The sequence below is a fragment of the Rhopilema esculentum genome, chromosome 14 (genome assembly GCF_057945365.1).
Source record: "Rhopilema esculentum isolate cy_ngs chromosome 14, ASM5794536v1, whole genome shotgun sequence".
In the NCBI taxonomy this organism is placed as follows: domain Eukaryota; kingdom Metazoa; phylum Cnidaria; class Scyphozoa; order Rhizostomeae; family Rhizostomatidae; genus Rhopilema; species Rhopilema esculentum.
Window position 1 is genome coordinate 4,814,842 of NC_142828.1, and position 18,618 is coordinate 4,833,459.

The following is an 18,618-nucleotide window of genomic DNA, read 5'->3' on the forward strand; positions in this document are numbered from 1 at the left end:
CTTATTGATGTTGAGATCCTTAAAAAGGTTACAATGCTGTGTGTAACTTGAAGTGATCGAAAGAAGCTCTACAAAAACGGTGCCTTTAAAAAGTTGCTTTGCAAATGTAAGATTATCCTGTGATCATGCAGACCATTAAATTTCCAGTTGATTGTGAATATTCAAAGGACCGTTGTCGTCAGTTTGACCCAGCTTTCATTGTTTTCAACTCCATTTCCAGCCGTGAGAAAATGTATGCAGAAAATTCAGACTGCATCTCTGTTTACGGAAGAACCGTCATTCCGCAAATTAGCCCCCCCCTGGGGGCTTATTAATTTGGGAAGCTTTTGGTAGGGAAGTTTTTCATATTTCAAAGTTCACTTCATATTCCTGGTTATTTTATAACCCTGCCTGAAATATTGTGAAATGATTGATTAATTTTGTTTTCATTCCCTTTTGAAATACGGCTTGTCATGGACAAAAATATTGTCCTTAATGCGCAATAATTCGATTAAGCACCCATGGGGGCTTATTGAAGTCCAAAGTTTGACGTGTTAGGGTGGACGCTAAAAAGAAGATTGAGGTCTTAACAGTTTTTAATCCCAGGGTAGAAGCCAATCTGAAGGGGGCATTTGGCTGTAAGAAGAGGGTATCACTCCCTCTCTTGGCTGCGGTGATTGGCAAGACAATAGTGAAGAGAGTCGGGTCATCGTCACATCCCATTTTGATTATTATAACTATGCCTTCTTTGTGTCTTAAGCATTTCTGTGCTACCAACTTTCCTTCTTAAGAAGCTTTTCGAAGTCCAGAAAAACAATTATGCGTTTATTCATGCTATGACCCACCTTTCTGGTACATGATTTCGTTCTGATTGAAAACTACCCACAATAGATATCAAAGTTTTGCTATATCCCATTGTCATTAGGCACTTGATCTATCCATGTAAGCTGTATACTATAAATAATATCCTTGAAATCCACACACATGCTTACATTTCTTACGTAGGTATAGGCTAGGTATTTTCAAAGCATCATTTATAACACAAAGCGGGTTTTGTCTTCAAAATTCATCTTATTACAATGTTCGGTTATACTTTTAGCAATGTCAAGGAAGGAATACGAAAACATGTTTGACGAGAGGGTTCGTCACTAACATTTCGAATCCCTGTTATAGGTGATCAAGCGGATGATCAAGTTCTTGGATCAGGAATTGACCAGTATCGTTTAAGGTATGCAAGTCAATGTTATTTCACACGTAAACTGCTCTTTCTGTTCAGGCGACCCGAGTGACACTAGTAAACTCTTTGATTAATATGCTCAATTTTCTTTATACTAAACCTTTAAACGAGGGGCTAGATTTTCCTTCATTTGACAGAATATTTTGTCCAGTATGTTTTCGATTAAAAGTAAAGCCTTGGCCATTTTATCTTTACGAGATTAAGAAAAAAAGGACTGGAATAAAGAATCATGGCTTTGACTTAAATTGAATCTTGATGGCCAATTAGCTGTTGTCTTCTTATGCTTTCGCCTTGTTTAAAATTTCCCTCGTTGTTACTATTCTGGAACAACTGCGGAGAAATATTCTCTTCCTTGGGTTGCAGCTTTGATCAAGAAATGGCCCTCAGTCTAAATGGTTGATAGCTTTAATGTAACAAAGCGTAAAGCTGAATTATCATTTTCTATCCAGTTATCCATTACGCGGCAATACAGTCTCGGTCATTCTGGTCACTTGACCATACAACGGCGAGTTAGTTTTATGCCTACGGTATCTTATACCGTGATGAATATAGGGACCTTCGTGAGATTATAACGGGAGAGCGTACCCTTAGCGAATAGGCATTACGGGTCCTGACGTTGGTATTAAGACACAGTACAAGGTACGCTCTTTGAAAAGTTTGCGAACTTTGTCTTTCTCTCTCAGCTGTCAGTCACACTACTTGTATTTCTCGGTGGATCCCATAAGCAGTTGCCTCCATTCGTTCTGACAATTCATTTCTTTTTTTTTGTTATTTATTGATGATTTTAAAGTTTTTTTGAGATTAGGTGTTAGAGAGGAGTCACTCCACTTAAAGTCATGCTACAAGTTAGACGGTCATTTGAAGTTTAGATACAAAAATGCAGAATATATCGGTTACAGTCCATTGACAGTTGTATATAATATAAATAGCACTTAAGAAATAGTACCATGATACAAAAGGACTTCCCGGTGTTCCCTCGGAAACTTATAAAATCATGATGTGTGGACGCATGGTACCATGGAAATGAATTGGAAAACTATCCCTTAAAACCGAAATCACTGACAACGAGTTAAAGATAACTGTCGGCGAGAATCGAAGAGGACATGCTAAGCACAATGAGATATGCCATAAAAAAAGATGAAATGAAACGACTTCATTTTGCAGTTGAAGCGTGGAAATGTAATGGCACATTTGGAAAATAGATTTGTTTGTAGGTCCTTTTGTCTCAACATGTTGCCTAATCATATAGCCTGGCCGCGAAGTCACCAAAGCAGGGATGAATTTAGTTAGAAACTCGCATTTGTAGTCACGGAATTATCTGAACTAACTCAAAATAGACAATAGCGATTGCTACATTCGTTTTCGTAAAGAGAAACTTTAACCAGTTATGTGACGATGGTACAGAAGCTCATGATTCGAGGAAAAAGCTGCAATAACTGCTAGGTAATGTTAGAAATTTGCACCTGTTTTCAAACTGCAATAAAGAAAAGGTACCAAATGCAATAATTTTGTAACTTCTATGCTGCTACGGATACGAGGATTGGGACCACAAACGGAGTTAGAAGCCGAATTCTTCTTATCCAAGGAAGTGGGATCAGCTCCTCGAAACTTTTCTAGGATTATTCCTAAAAGATATCAAATGAAATGAGATGAAGTTATAAAAGATGAAGGTAGCGTGAGTTTCAAACAAGGCATGTTCTTTGGGAGAGGGTTTGGGCTATGGCATAGTTTCCTTATTGGTGCAGTGATAATCGCAGGAACTTGGCAAGCGATTGGGGCTATTGGCCTGGCAACAACCCACATCGCTGGTTTCTCAAAGTAGTATCTGTGTTTGATGCTTTTCTGCTGCAAAGCTAAATCGCCTTGATTGCCTTGAGGATGATTTACATTGCTGCTGTTGATACATAATGCCATTTTCATTACATAGTGTTTTCATTCAATGCCGCTTTGTTCTAGTGGTTCTTCTTTGCAATTCAGCTTAGGGCAGAAACAGTTGTAAGCAACTCGGATGGCTTTCATGTTCGCTAACATGCTTATACACGACATTGCCATGGAACAAAATGCCAAAGGGACCCATTGCAGAACCAAAGCAATCGAAACAAGTGGAAATGTCTGTAGGTAGCAACAGAAGCTTTGTCATTGGATACATTCTGTTTTCTCTGAGGGGATCCTGAGGGTTCTGTCAAAACGAAATGCCTGATTTTCTTGTACTTTTAGCTATTGCTAATTTCAAGAGTACATTTTAGATTTTCTTTGTGTAACATTTCATTTCCATCTTTTGAAACATTAAAAAACAAGAACAAAAATCGCAAAAATTTGAGATGTTATGCAAAATTTTCCTAAGAAAATATTTTCTCTGTAAAAAAGCTTTTGTTGCATCCGAAACTAATTTGCTTCAGTTGCGTTTACTTGTGGAATAGGTTTCCGTTTTTCATTCTCTCGATCTTTGATTATTAATGCTACATGCTTCTTTCAATAGTTGTTTAAGAGGCCCACGAGCGTTTATGTTCTAGCAGGTTAGCCATCCCCCGTATTTTCATGTACAGAATTTGCGCATTGACGTCAATAAGTACTGCGCATGCACATTGAAGGACGGGGATCTTTTACTTGTTCTTATCCCCAAAAAGCAGGCTTAAACCTCCATTCTTCTTATAACGTTTAACAAATAAACATTCGTTTTCATACCCTTTCACGGTGTTCAAAAAGTAGACATTTGTTTCCATATCTTTTCACGATGTTCAAAAAGTAGGCACTCGTCTCCATGCCCTTTCAAGATGTTCAAGAGCAGGCATTCATCTCCATGCCCTTTCACGATGTCAAAAAGTAGGCATTCGTTTCCATGCCCTTTCACGATGTTCAAAGAGCAGGCATTCTTCTCCATGCCCTTTCACGATGTTCAAAGAGCAGGCATTCTTCTCCATGCCTTTTTACGATGTTCAAAGAGCAGGCATTCATCTCCATGCCCTTTCACGATGTCAAAAAGTAGGCATTCGTTTCCATGCCCTTTCACGATGTTCAAAGAGCAGGCATTCTTCTCCATGCCCTTTCACGATGTTCAAAGAGCAGGCATTCTTCTCCATGCCTTTTTACGATGTTCAAAGAGCAGGCATTCTTCTCCATGCCTTCTTACGATGTTCAAAGAGCAGGCATTCTTCTCCATGCCCTTTCACGATGTTCAAAGAGCAGGCATTCTTCTCCATGCCTTTTTAAGATGTTCAAAGAGCAGGCATTCTTCTCCATGCTTTTTAAGATGTTCAAAGAGCAGGCATTCTTCTCCATGCCCTTTCACGATGTTCAAAGAGCAGGCATTCTTCTCCATGCCTTTTTACGATGTTCAAAGAGCAGGCATTCTTCTCCATGCCTTTTTAAGATGTTCAAAGAGCAGGCATTCTTCTCCATGCCCTTTCAAGATGTTCAAAGAGCAGGCATTCGTTTCCATGCCCTTTCACGATGTTCAAAGAGCAGGCATTCTTCTCCATGCCTTTTTACGATGTTCAAAGAGCAGGCATTCTTCTCCATGCCTTTTTAAGATGTTCAAAGAGCAGGCATTCTTCTCCATGCCTTTTTAAGATGTTCAAAGAGCAGGCATTCTTCTCCATGCCCTTTCACGATGTTCAAAGAGCAGGCATTCTTCTCCATGCCCTTTCACGATGTTCAAAGAGCAGGCATTCTTCTCCATGCCTTTTTAAGATGTTCAAAGAGCAGGCATTCTTCTCCATGCTTTTTAAGATGTTCAAAGAGCAGGCATTCTTCTCCATGCCCTTTCACGATGTTCAAAGAGCAGGCATTCTTCTCCATGCCTTTTTACGATGTTCAAAGAGCAGGCATTCTTCTCCATGCCTTTTTAAGATGTTCAAAGAGCAGGCATTCTTCTCCATGCCCTTTCAAGATGTTCAAAGAGCAGGCATTCGTTTCCATGCCCTTTCACGATGTTCAAAGAGCAGGCATTCTTCTCCATGCCTTTTTACGATGTTCAAAGAGCAGGCATTCTTCTCCATGCCTTTTTAAGATGTTCAAAGAGCAGGCATTCTTCTCCATGCCTTTTTAAGATGTTCAAAGAGCAGGCATTCTTCTCCATGCCCTTTCACGATGTTCAAAGAGCAGGCATTCTTCTCCATGCCCTTTCACGATGTTCAAAGAGCAGGCATTCTTCTCCATGCCTTTTTACGATGTTCAAAGAGCAGGCATTCGTTTCCATGCCCTTTCACGATGTTCAAAGAGCAGGCATTCTTCTCCATGCCTTTTTACGATGTTCAAAGAGCAGGCATTCTTCTCCATACCTTTTCACGATGTTCAAAAAGTAGGCACTCGTCTCCATGCCCTTTCACGATGTTCAAAAAGTAGGCATTCGTTTCCATTCCCCGTTAACGATGTTCAAAGAGCAGGCATTCTTCTCCATGCCCTTTCACGATGTTCAATCTCGGTATACTTTGAAGTTAAACCAAGATCAAGTTTAGGAAATGTGAAATGCTCTGTGGTTGGTCAAATAATTCGAATTATTTCCTTTTGTTTAATAAGAAAGTTTTGAGAATTTCGAGGTTGCAAAAAGGTGTAAACAAATTCAAGTAAAACAGAGAAATGTCGGCAGACGCAGTCGAATAATGTATTTTTTGAAAGAAATATTTGGGTTACTTTTGTAAAGGGTTAGAACAGTTGCTGTTTCCGTTTTAATGATTCGTCTTGTTTCCTGAGCATTCCCTCCAATGTCAAGCTAACCTTTCAAAGGTGAAGGGCCTGAATACATGCTTAATAAATCTTAAAGATAAGCAGCTTAATATCTTCGGAGAGCAGTACCAGGTGAATTATATACACTTTTTAATAATGGATTTTTGAAGTACTGTCGATGTGGAATCTGAAAATACGAGTGAAACAGCTTTTAAGAAATGAACAAGGGAGCAGGCTTTTGATTTATATCATTTGCTTTTCTGATCTTCAACTCTTTTAGCATTCTAGTTGTCAGCAAAGCTATCTATAACTGTACAGGTCAAAAGCATGTAATTTTATGCTAACGTTATTCGACAGTCTGATACCGAATACAGTCCCTTTTCACGGTAATACGTTTTTTAACATGTTGCCTTTTGAAAATCCCCTTTTCGAATGTCTCTGTCTTGAAAAGTTGTGTAGAAATACGGCAAAATTATGAGGTACATCAAACGTTGGGAAAAATTATCGTAACATAATGTCAGCGTCTCATTAATTGTTGACAGCTCCGTTTACAAGTTATCAAACTTTCTAGGGGTTTTGTTGCCTAGAAAGAGACGTGGGTCTTGGTAAATGAAAAAAGACGTGGTAAATGAGACACAGATCGTTGTCCATCATACATTTTCACCCAAAATTTCTATTCACAATCGCTTGCGCCATGTTGCAGCATTTGTTTTTGTTCGCAGATTTTAATAGAGATTCGGTTAATCGCTTTATAAGTGACAATCGTTATGCTACCTTGAAAATCGATTGCTGATGAATTAGCCCACAAATTTTCCGTCTCAAAGTTTGAATACATCAGTTAGTTTGCTAAGATTAAGCCCATTTGGGACGCTGTTTTTTGTAGAGTATAAGCGAGCATTGGCATCGCCTATGCCATCAATTCGCCAATGGTCCCATCGTTTTTCATTAACTCGGCAAGACCCAAGGGAGGTTGAGGGAGTTACTTTAACTGGCATATCCGAAAGAGTTGCTAGGGCATATCTGCAAGAGTTGATATTTTTCGGGTGTTTAGTTTAGATCAATAGAATGTTGCTCACGATTAATGTACCGAAACTTTTAATAGAATTGCTGCACCTCCTTTTGCAATGCTCGTCAATGTGCTTTCGAACCAATGACCACGTGCTTCAGTCTTTATTGTACAAACAAAAAACACTTAATTTTCCTCGTAACACTCGTTTTCTTGTCGAACACACTCTATATTCTTGATTTTTCTAAACTTCTTAGCAAAAGCTAATAGCAGTGTAAATTTGAAAGTTTGTGTTTTCAATCTGGTTAATTACAATTTCCTTAAAATCATAATTAATAGCTTAATGTTTAGAGAAAGCTTTATTTTCTCTTTTTTGTTTTTGCGCGTTTGTTGAAATCGCAAATTTTTGTGTGTTTTGATAATAAGCGCATAAATCATTTACACTTTTTTAGTATTCTTTGTTCCAATGTTTCCCATAAATTCGATACATCTAAAAGAGTTTTCATCGTTTCAGAAAGTAATCATGAAAACGTAACTCTGCAACAATGAAGACACCGAACTCAATATTATGGCTAACCGTATTAAAGGTAAGGCCACTTCATCTTATGTAAAATCTTGTTCACAAAGTCATCATAACTTCCATGTTGACGAATATCAGTCGAAATCTGGAAGGATTATGACGAGATTTGCATTACATGTTATCTTTCAGAAAACAATTCTGTAATATGCGAATTGCGAAAAAACACATATTTAATATTTTAACAAAGAAGGAATCCTAAAGATTAAGTTAAATGCCAAAAAATGAGTAAACAGCTGATTCGGCTGGGAGGACATTGTGTTCTCTTCACGTTTCTGTAATCTTGAGCTGATTTCGATGGTCTTTCAAAGCTATTTTGGCATTGTAATAAATTTTTGTGCAGCAAAGAATTTTAAATTTGTAGTTTGATGTGCTCCATAATGTATTCAAATAAATGATTAAAAAACATACATGACATTCTACTATGCTTAACAAATTACTATACTACGCTACATGAACGGTGCAATGAAGAACAGTGACTACACCATAACCAACAGTACTTTAAGCAAACATATGAGAAAATGTAACTAATTACAAATACAATATACACTGAAGTTTACAGCAATGATGCTGGTATTAGGGAGTTTACAGCAATGATGCAGTCATGCAGTTTGCAGCAATGAGTCTTACTTTGTAAAAAGGCTAGTCTTACCCAAATTCTCATTATTTACCCATCATTGTTTTACTTAGCAGCAATTGGTTTTAAGTACCATCTTATAAATCAAGAATCTTTTAGGAAACTCGCACAGTGAAAATCACTCAAAAAATTTAGAGCCAAAACTATTGATTTTTGAAAATATATGTATAGGTATCCTGTAGTTGTTCATCACAATCTTCAATCAAAAACATTTTGAGGCACCAGTGCGATCTCTAGAGTGCATTCATTCCTTTATTGCTCGACATTCAAGGTGTTTCTATTTTACCATTGAACCATTCAAAAGCAGCCCCAGGAAACACAGTATCCAAGTGAGAAAACGCTCAGGTCTTCGAGGACCAAGACCAAGCTACGTGATTAGGATTTAGAACCAGTCTTATGTGGTAGAGCTTTAGATTTTGTCGTTTGGAAGGCGTTAAAAGTTGTTTACATTCCTTTAAACTTGCAATATGGCCTAAGACTTCCTGATTTCAACGCAAAATACTGAGGCGTGTTTTGTACAAGACAAAAACATCTAATTAGAGAGCGTCTTATGATCTTTATCTGTTTTAGCATAGCATTAAAGTTCCTTCCCAGTTTTTCAAACATAGCTCTTCCTGACACACCATAATTCCTCTTGGATTTTCTTTCTTTCATTATTTTGACGATTCAAGCTTGTTAAAGTATTTCCTCTGTCAAAGTATCACCACCATGGTGCTGTTGACATGATTTTAAATTGTTCTAAGTTTTATTCATGACTTATTTTCACAATTAAAAGACCAAGGACAAGGATATAAAATTTTGGTAACGAAACCTCGTTATTTTGGCCTAAACTTTCCTCAAAACCAGGTTTATGGGTTTAAAGGACTATTGCCTCTCTCTCGGATGCTTCATCTGTCTAGAGACCATATAAGTATGGCACAAGGAAAATACCTTTGTTTTAGACAGAAAGAGTAACATTTTCGTACCTGTGCATTGTTTTGTTTACAAATACTTTTTACTAAATACAATCAATAGCTATTTTGTTTCCTCCTTCTAGATCCTGGTACATCTCACACAAGGTCAGTTACAATAACATTTCTGATCTAGCAAACATTTCTTTGTTCGTAAGGTTGATTGTTAAGTTGGGATACCAGCATTGGTGCAAAAATTTTTATTACAATCCATTTTTTAGAAGTTGCTGTGAATTAGATGGTTTAGCTTCTTTGCAAATATCTTCAGTTTGTATTTAAATAGTTTGAGATGTATTTTTCTTCGCTGCTAATGTGGTAAATGATAAATGTTTGTGAGGGGATTTTTTGAAGAATCAGGCATCATAGATAAAGCTTTTTAATTAGGAAAGATTTCCTTTAGTCTGGATTTCAAAGTGTATATTTACAAGATGATCAGTCTTTCATCTTGTTCAAAATAGCTAATTTTTGTTTCAAATTTTACTTTTAGGACAAAAGTGTGCTTTTGAATACCCATGGACGTACAAGGGCTCAAAGATTTGTTTTGTGGTGACAAATTTTGCTGGAAGTTGGAGTGCAGCAAATAACCACTGCAAGTCATTGCACTCAAGCATGAGGCTACCGGTTGTTAAAGATATTGAAACAGCACAACTCATTACGCATGCGTTGATTGCATCGGGCAAGGGCCAATACAAAATATGGCTAGCAGCTTTTAGAAGCGGGGTGAGTTTTCACAAAAGATCAAAGGGGTTGGAGTTCTGGCTCGTTAACTAGCATTTCTTGTGGTAATACTTTATCGCAAATGAAATATCACTGTTTATATTTCTACGTCGGTTTTCGTAGAGAAAAAGTCCCCAAAATGTTATAACGATGATATTAGACGCTATAATAATCATCACGAATCGAAAAAGACAAAAATATTGATATGTAAAATAGTAATGTTGATATGTAAAATCCATAATGAACGTTGCAGCTTGTCGATAATTACGAACGCTACAAGTAAAGACGCAATACAGGCCCATTTTAGTAAATACTTTTACGTTTGATTGTTATGACGGGAAACATTATTATGTCTGACTACCCAAGGAATAGCTAGTAGTCTCCCTCTGTGTGCCATTGCGATTTGACTCATTATCAATTCTCTGATGCAAGAGAAGAATTCTTATCAGAGATAGATTTAAGAAAAAGTTAATCAAACAAATTTTCCTTCAAAGTGAGTAGGCTTTGATTAATTTCATTCAAAAGAAATTTGGAGCGTAAGTCTTGCTAAAGGAAAATCAAGAAAATAAACTAGCACCTTGTTTGAAGCATTTTATCTGCTTATGTTCTCTTAGTGTTCTTTGGTAGCGGATTTATATTTTATTGAAATTTGTTTCAGCCTTTTGAACCTCATCGTATAGCACTCCGTGATGTTTCTACAAAAGCTAGCTAGTTTTGAGATTTAAGGGGTACTTATCGCAGTGAACGTAGGTGCAATAAGCTTGGTTTTAAGGAAGGAAATTTCAATGACAGCCCTGTGAGGGTCCTCATTTTTGTCTTATTCGATTTTATTTTCATCGAAACCAAATTCATTCCTCCAAGAGCTTTTTGTTAATCTCCTACTTTTTCGACCTTCTTGCAGTCTCCTTACAAATGGGTCGATGGAACCCCACTGTTTACAAATGATACGAAGTGGCATGCGGGAGAACCAAGTAATAATTTGTACTGCGTGCTGATGTGGCCCAAAACAAAGACTGTTAACGGAGAGACTTTTCGAACTTTTGACGACGAGCAATGTGGGAGGAGTGCCTTGGCTGTATGTAGCACTAAAATTGGTGAGGATTCATTGTGCTTCGCACGATGTGCTGGTGTTTTTTTCTAGGATTGAAAGGAACTTTCTGCGGGCAAATTGTTTGAAATTTAATGATTAATTTTCGTTTAAGACACAAAAAATTGTTAATCAACCACTAAAACAATATTGATGAAAATATCAATATGTTTTCATCGAATAATGCTTTCGAAGTGCCACGATGCCTTTTTTAGGGCACACCCCTCCCTCACTAAAAACCATTTTAGGGCACACGCTCTCCCACTAATAACCATTTTAGGGCACACCCTCCCTCACTAAAAGCCATTTTAGGGCAAACCCTCCCTCACTAATAACCATTTTAGGGCAAACCCTCCCTCACTAAAAACGATTTTAGGGCACACCCTCCCCCACTAAAAACGATTTTAGGGCACACCCTCTCTCACTAAAACCATTTTAGGGCAAACCCTCCCTCACTAAAAACCATTTTAGGGCAAACCCTCCCTCACTAAAAACCATTTTAGGGCACACCCTCCCTCACTAAACCTTTTACCTGATTGATCTCCGGGCAAAATTGCAAAGAATTTATGTTCTGAGAAATTGAACCCTACCAAACTGCGATGTCATTGTTTAGGGATAAGGGCCATTTAGCAAAAAATCTTAAACCTAGTAAAGCTTACATCGTTTCAGTTTCGCTACACAAATTGACAATACTTTGTTCATATTCCTTTTATCAAATGCAGACTTGGTATTGAAATGTGTTAGATATCCATGTATGCCATAGTTATTAGATATCCATGTATGCCATTCAGGTGCTACAATGATCTGTTCCACTGCAATGGAAACAGGCTGCCATTTCAAGATTAGAGGTCTATGCTATCATCCTTGCTGCACTGTCCCTTATGTATTCTCTCTTTTTGGAAAAGCAAATCCTGCTCGCTCCATGTGCTGGTTTTTTAGCTTTAATCAGAAAAAGTAGTTTAAGTTGAATCAGTGGAACTCTGTTTATTTGAAGTTATTGAGAGACTGAAATGGCTGCATAAAATTGGCGAGTATAGTGGAAAGCTTTGATAGATGCATAGGGGGGGGGGGGGGGTAATGGGCTGTTGAGATAGGGGCATGAAAGCGGGAATACCCTATTGTTTCCAAGAGATCCTACAGGAATCATTCTACCCTTTCCATGTCTATGCAGCCATCTTCAAGTAAAATCTCTCGATCGTATTGTCAAAGCTTTGTAATGCATGTCTCTATCTTATACATGACAGTGACCAGCTCAGTCTCCTCTTCTGTGGAGGTAATGTTTGCGAAATCGCCTTCTCTTGGACCGTATAAAAACGAATATACGCAGGTCTGTCATTATTTGTTCTTTACCTATCGTCATTATTAAGTGTATTCATTCCACAAATTTGAATTATAATTCCTTCATTTAATCTGTATAAGGTCTGAAAAATGCTTTCTACAGGGATCGCCATAATGATAATCATAATCGTAGTTATCACAATCAAAATAATAATCATAATCATTTTCATCGTATTATTCTCCTTGCCACTACGAATGGCCTCTCAGTCTACCTTCCCTGTAGGGATGCCTTTCGTCTTTTTGCTATTGAATCTTTTTGTCAAGCAGTCTAATCCAAATGTTTAATCCCATCTTTTCGTTTCAATAGAACACAGCTGCTGGCGCAAACCCCGTCTTGGAATTAGAGAAAGTTGGATTAAAGGCAGCAAGAGACCTGCTTAACTCAAACCAAACCGATATTACTGAAACTGTACAGACCGATGTTATGAGTAAGTTTAGCCAAAACGCCCTTACTAAATCTTTTGTTCCATTTCATTGGCTGAACACCCTTTTTAAAGGCTCTTGGGCAACCGGCATGCTTTGCGACTATATTTTCAAAACTGGCCTAATTTCGTACTGCATTAAAATACAAAACACGGTAAATTTTCTCAAGACAACTACCGCTAAGCATGCCGGTTGCACAAGAGCCTTTAATTTGCAAAAACCATGCCGAGAAGATACACAGGTCGATAGCCTCAGTAAGTTGTTTTGCTAAACGTCTCTTCTGCGTTAATTTTTGCATTGAACCTACCGTAATTTTTTTTTATAAAAGATAACTACAATGTCTGCCAAAAGTCTTGGTACACTAAGTTTTCAAGGGCAAATTCAGCTGTTCCTCTTCCCCCCTTTGAATAATGTTGGTTATTTACAAAACGACGAAGAGGATTCGGAAGTACGCTTTTTCTGCTACTTCTATGATATTTTTCTAAATTATCAGCATTGTTTAGGGGGAAGGGGTGCGGAAGTATTCGGGAAAAGAATTGAAAAATATGAGTACACAATGCGAATTGATTGGTGTTCCAAGTACTTTTTAGCAATGATTGTAAATCGCTAGAGTACAATTTTATGAAAGTACTCCACCTCATGATGACATGTTTTTTAACCGATAATAAGGGTTTATGGCAGGAAGAAAGCTTTGCTATAATGTGCTTTACTTAAAAAGTAGTACTAAAGGAAAGCATTGAAGTGCATTCCTGTCTGTTTGGCTGGTTATTGCGATAAATGACAATAGAACTCTTGTTCCAACAAGAGGCCAAAATAGAAGCGAGACCAAAATACTGCAAAACTAATGTTGCTGTTGAACGGCACATTCTTATAAAGATTAAAAGAAAAATCAATAAAGGAAGTGCATATTTCAGAGAATAGTTTTTGTAATCAGAAAACGAAGATTTTGATGCTTAATTAGGCTTCAAGTTATCGTGAATTATTCGTTAAAAGTATTTGACTGTGGAAAGTATTGAGAAGTTTACATTTTCTTTCCTTTTAGAAATGCAGATTCGAAAGTTCACAGTATCCGTGTTCCAAGGCCAGGTCTTCACTTCAATTGGGAACAAAGCTTCGCTTAATCTTCCGCAAAGTGCTCTAAGTGGTAAAAGTCTAAGCTAAAATTGCCTGAGTAAAAAGTATTTTAGCTAGAAATACCAGATTTGAAATGCCACATTGAAAGTTGCTTGGTGAAAATTGTTTCCTTTGTAATGCCTCAGCAAAAGTGTGTTCGTAGATGCCCGAGCAAAAATTATCCTAGAAAAAATGCCTTAGTAAAAGGCTTTTGTGAAAAATGCTTTAGTGAAAAGTATCAAATTTACTGATGTCTTTGCTAAACAAATTCAGAATTTATTTCTTGCAAATCATAAGTAATATTTGCGAGTTCTTTTACTATATCTGGGCGGTATGAAAGTAAATTTTTTATCCGAAATGTTGTTTGATATTATATAGCAGAAAGGTTTTAAATTTCGTTTATTAGAATATCATAGCCAGGATTATCAAATCCTTCACTTCCGATATTTTTCATAAACACGCCTGCTAAGGTTGTTAAAGAAGTGCAGAAAAAGTTAAATGCAGAAAATATTTGACAATTAATAATTTGTTCTAAAACGTTTATATCTAGATACTTTTTGAATGATAAGTAATTCTTGGCTGTTGATCACTAGATTATCAAGTTCGAAGTTTTTGTTGGAGATATTTAGCTTTATTTTTTATAACAGTTTATTCGATATTTTACATGCTTAGTAGATTGAAAACTCTCAGTTTTGTTAATTCAAATCGTTAGACTATCCAGCACTGAATCATGAAAGTTAAAGAGCACTTATGCCCTAACATATTGCAGTCAGTTTAGAGGTGCGACTGCTTTGATATTGTTACCTCGACTTGCGAGAATAAAAAATATTGGGCTAACACTGCAACCCTTTTTTAGCTCGTTCTAAAGTTATTTTGTTTCTTTAGTTGCAAACACATCAGCTGACTTCGCAGCGACCATTGGTATTGCGTATAGCAGCATAGAAGATGCTAACAATATGAACAAGAAAGTCACGCTTGGAAACTCGTTAGTTTTATATATTATTTCACTACAGTTGACATTGCTTTGCTAAAGTTGAAATACCGCCATCTGGACTAAGGGGCCTAGCTTGTTGACTCTTTTTTCTCAACTAGTCCCAGACCTTTCTGTTTAACATAATCAGATCTTTGTCTACTTACCTCGATCCAGCCTTCTTCCGAAAATTTTATTCTGGCAAGGGACGGATTGCCCAGGTGGTACAAGCCTGTGCTTAGGCCAGGGGCGTTAGGAGGGGCAAAGATCCGGGGCCCGTGCTCCGATGGGGCCCGTAATAATGTAATAAGATCTATTCACAATGGAAAAGCTACTATTTCAGCTACTTATACTGAATCAACGCCTGTAAGTTTATCGCAGAGAAATGTCCACGTGTCCTTGATTCATGTAAAGTGTTTTTTCACAATCTCATTAAAATCCTTAAAAAAACTTTTTCAACGATTGTTGCTAAAAGGGAGTTTTCCCAGTTTTCCGGGAGACTGAAAGGCATGGCCACAGAAAATTTTTTTGGGGCCCAGTTCTGTAAATCACCTCACTCGGCGAGTCATGAACAATACCTTGTCAACCAACCCCAGATTTAAACCCTTCCAAGCAGCTGAATGGCATCGAAATTCTAGGCATAATTGCGACGTAGGCAAATTGAGCCCTACTTCAATCCTCCAGGAGAGTAGATAATTTTATTTGTATTTTCTTCCAATCAGAAGACTTGGGCACAAGTTATAAGTCCTAAATTGATACAAAATCCAGCTGAGCTTGCTATTTACTAAGAACTTGGAATTTTTAACCCCCCTCTCTAATTTTTTGTTTACCTCCCATTCCTTTGAAATTGCTGTTTTAATCGGTAGAGGAATTTTTTAGGTGGCCGTTAGTTTGAATGCCAAAGCCATTGCATTCTAAAAAAGATTTTGTCTACAAAAGGAATAATAGAGACGAAAGGAGAAAATCGCGTGATAAATTTACCTAAATTGGATTTGCACTTGACGTCATAAGTACTTTTTCATTTCAAAGGAACCATGAAACGTCAGCACACACCCATAGCGTATCGATTTTCGCTTTTCAATGCTGGATTTTTCCTCTTTTAAAGAAACCGGAATAAACTTGTCCTGTCTGTTTGGTACATGATCGCAAACCGAGCTAATGAATGTTTATCGTTCATTCTATTTAAGATAACAGTCAAGAATGCAGCTCAAACATCCCAGCTGTCTCTATTTAAATTGCTATCTCTATTTATGTGAATTTATCGGAACCTGCATCATCTGCTTTGTTTTTGTTTTATGATTCTTGATTTGATCTAATTTCTTCATGTTTCATTATCAATTTAAACTTTCATTAAATTCTGCGTCATCACCATAGAACAACAAAAAGCTTCTCTCTAGTGAAATATTCTTTTTTCTTTCATTTTTTGCTGGTAGCTTCTTCCTTGATTTTTAAATATTTTTTACTACAATTCATTATATAATAGCATTTTGCTCGGCAGATCAACAACGTGGATGCTTGACTCTGATGTTATGACATTTTCTGTTCTCTATGAAGATCTTAACTTCACCCAGCCTGTTGTGATGTCATTCCAAAGCAAACGCGAGGTATTGTCCCATTTGTTTCATTTATCTCAGCAAATATTAATTAAAAGCATTTCGATCATTGCTCGAAGGAGAGAAACATGTTACAACAACTTCTCGAAAGGAAGAAACGGGAGATTCTATCGAAAGAAAAATTGTATCTAAACAGAAATTTGTATTTTTCAAAGATTTTTCGAAACAGAGAATTTTTCTTTTTATGACAATGACTTGTTTATGACGTGGCGATCTTCGTCAATTCCTTAAAAAAACGGAAAAGTACCTTTCAATCATTGCTTGAAAGGACCAATCGAAAAATGCATATTGCAAACATTGCTTGAAATAATTTGACCTTATTCGGGGCAAAATAATTTGACTTTTTTGTACCTGATATAATGCAAGCATTTTCGCCGTTTAGAATTATCTAAACCCCGTTGAAACTTTTGATTTCACCTTGTTTGCATTTGGTCGTGGAATGTCAGTCTAATTTTTACAAGTTTTCAATATCAAACAGGCATTAATCATCAACAAATTTGCTTTAATCGCAAATTCTTGGTCATAAGTTCTTCATTCAACTCTTCCACGATGCCGGGGGGGTTGGTGGGGGTGGGGGTGGTAGTTATCAGTTAGTCTCCAGACTTCCTTGCGGGGGACGTGCTTACATTTATATCCTGCAAATATGACGGGGGCTCACATCAGAATTTGAAGTTTTATCTGCTAACATCAAATGTGTGCAATTTTATCGTGGGTTTACGTCAGTATTTGATGTCCGAAATAAAATTTAAAATTCAATGAATGAAAGCGCTTCTCTTGTTATCAGATGTCAACAACCCCCCAAAAAGCCCTGTTAACAACAGAATATTGAAATATCCATGTTCCCAATTTGATATTTTGTCATAGAAAATGGCATTTCATGGGGGCTTATTGCTTAGGTTGTGTTGGGGGCTCAGCCCTTACCCTCGCGTTAATACCAAAATGTAGCCATGTTACAATTTCTGCTTTTATCTACAATGCCTGCCAAAAGTACTTTTGATATCTTTCATTCCTTTCATGAAAAAAATTGCTACATCCGCCCCCTTCCCCCTAAAACAATGTTGATGATTTAGAGAAATATCATAAAAGAAGCGCAAAAGAAAGTGCTTCCTAAAATCCTAACCCGTTTGATAGTAAACCAACATTGTTCTGTAGGGGAGAGGGGGATGATTGATTTTGACCTTGGAAATTGATGTAAGTGTTCCAAGATTTTTGGCAGGCATTGTAGTTAAGATGCCTCTTCGAGACCTTCGTTACTCTTTCGTCAGCGCCACACTCCTGGCTTTACCCAGTATTCAAACTTTGGGTGTAGCCCCCCGCAGACACAAATGGAATGTCGGCTTTTTTCAACGGAAACCATGATTTTCCAAAGTTTGGCATTAGCTACAATGTGTTCTAAGGAATAATTACAGGCAATGTAGACGCAAAGAAAATGAGATATATTTAGGACTGTCTAATATAATCAACTAATATCGTTTATTATCATCATGAATTCCCTAATTAGTCTTAGGGATAAAGCGATATTTTTGTGCAGATGACTTTTTTACTTCATCTGATTGGATTAATTACAGTTACAAAGAAGAAAGGCCACACGACTTTGGTCATGGGTTCTCAAGAACCACTTGCACGTGGCCTCTATAGATCGTAATAGGTTTTGTATTAAGAGGAAATACTTTCGATTTCTCATACAAATATCTTTTGTCAAAATATGAAACTATTTGTTCCTTCGTTTTTCATTACGAAAAAATTTTATAATTGCACGATCTTTTGTGGGTAAAACCTGGGGATAAAACGTTTGTTATATCGTTGGCCTAAATCTTCCTGTGTACCTAAAACACACAAAGTTAGTGTTAAGAGTTAGGGTGAAGTTTCTTTTTTTGTTTCTGTTTGAATATTTCCTTTCCATCTATCCCCTATTTTCATCCACTAACGAGTTTTTCTAAGAGTCAATCAGTAGTTGAGAAAAAGCAGCCAAGAAGTTTCACGTATCAAACATTCGTGATTTTAGGCAAAAAACGCTAAAAAAGCAAAAGTTTCTTCCCTCGAAAGTTCCTTTCCACCAATGTTTCTTCCCTTAAAGTAGCAAGCAACAGACAAAGACCTTCCCCGGCTTCTCTTTAAGTTCTTCTTTTCTCTGAAACCCTCTGAAAGGTGCATGTTGAAAAGTTATAGTGAAGTTTTTCTATTTGCTAATTGTTTAATGAACAATGTGTTTATAAAGTTTGGTACAGACTAAATAATCGGTATCATTTTAAGTTCTCTCAATAATATTTTAGCATGAATAATTTTGTTGGTTACTAAGTTTTAAA

The 18,618-nt window shown here is 37.0% G+C and overlaps 1 protein-coding gene across 7 annotated transcripts in view; it reads left to right on the top strand.

The window, feature by feature from the left end:
- Positions 1–18,618, top strand: part of LOC135696217 (uncharacterized) — a 38,697-nt gene that overhangs the window by 6,894 nt on the left and 13,185 nt on the right. For 6 of the 7 annotated variants that reach the window (XM_089112332.1, XM_065215526.2, XM_089112329.1 and 3 more), the window contains 10 exons: positions 1,153–1,207; positions 7,402–7,474; positions 9,138–9,159; positions 9,539–9,771; positions 10,670–10,862; positions 12,100–12,182; positions 12,501–12,621; positions 13,659–13,760; positions 14,615–14,714; positions 16,198–16,303. In XM_089112332.1, coding sequence (XP_088968458.1) covers positions 7,433–7,474; positions 9,138–9,159; positions 9,539–9,771; positions 10,670–10,862; positions 12,100–12,182; positions 12,501–12,621; positions 13,659–13,760; positions 14,615–14,714; positions 16,198–16,303 — 1,002 coding nt within the window. In that variant the 5' untranslated portion in view covers positions 1,153–1,207; positions 7,402–7,432. Of the gene's footprint in view, positions 1–1,152; positions 1,208–5,567; positions 6,014–7,401; positions 7,475–9,137; positions 9,160–9,538; positions 9,772–10,669; positions 10,863–12,099; positions 12,183–12,500; positions 12,622–13,658; positions 13,761–14,614; positions 14,715–16,197; positions 16,304–18,618 lie in introns of those variants that run through there. The other variant, XM_065215529.2, reaches the window with a different exon arrangement.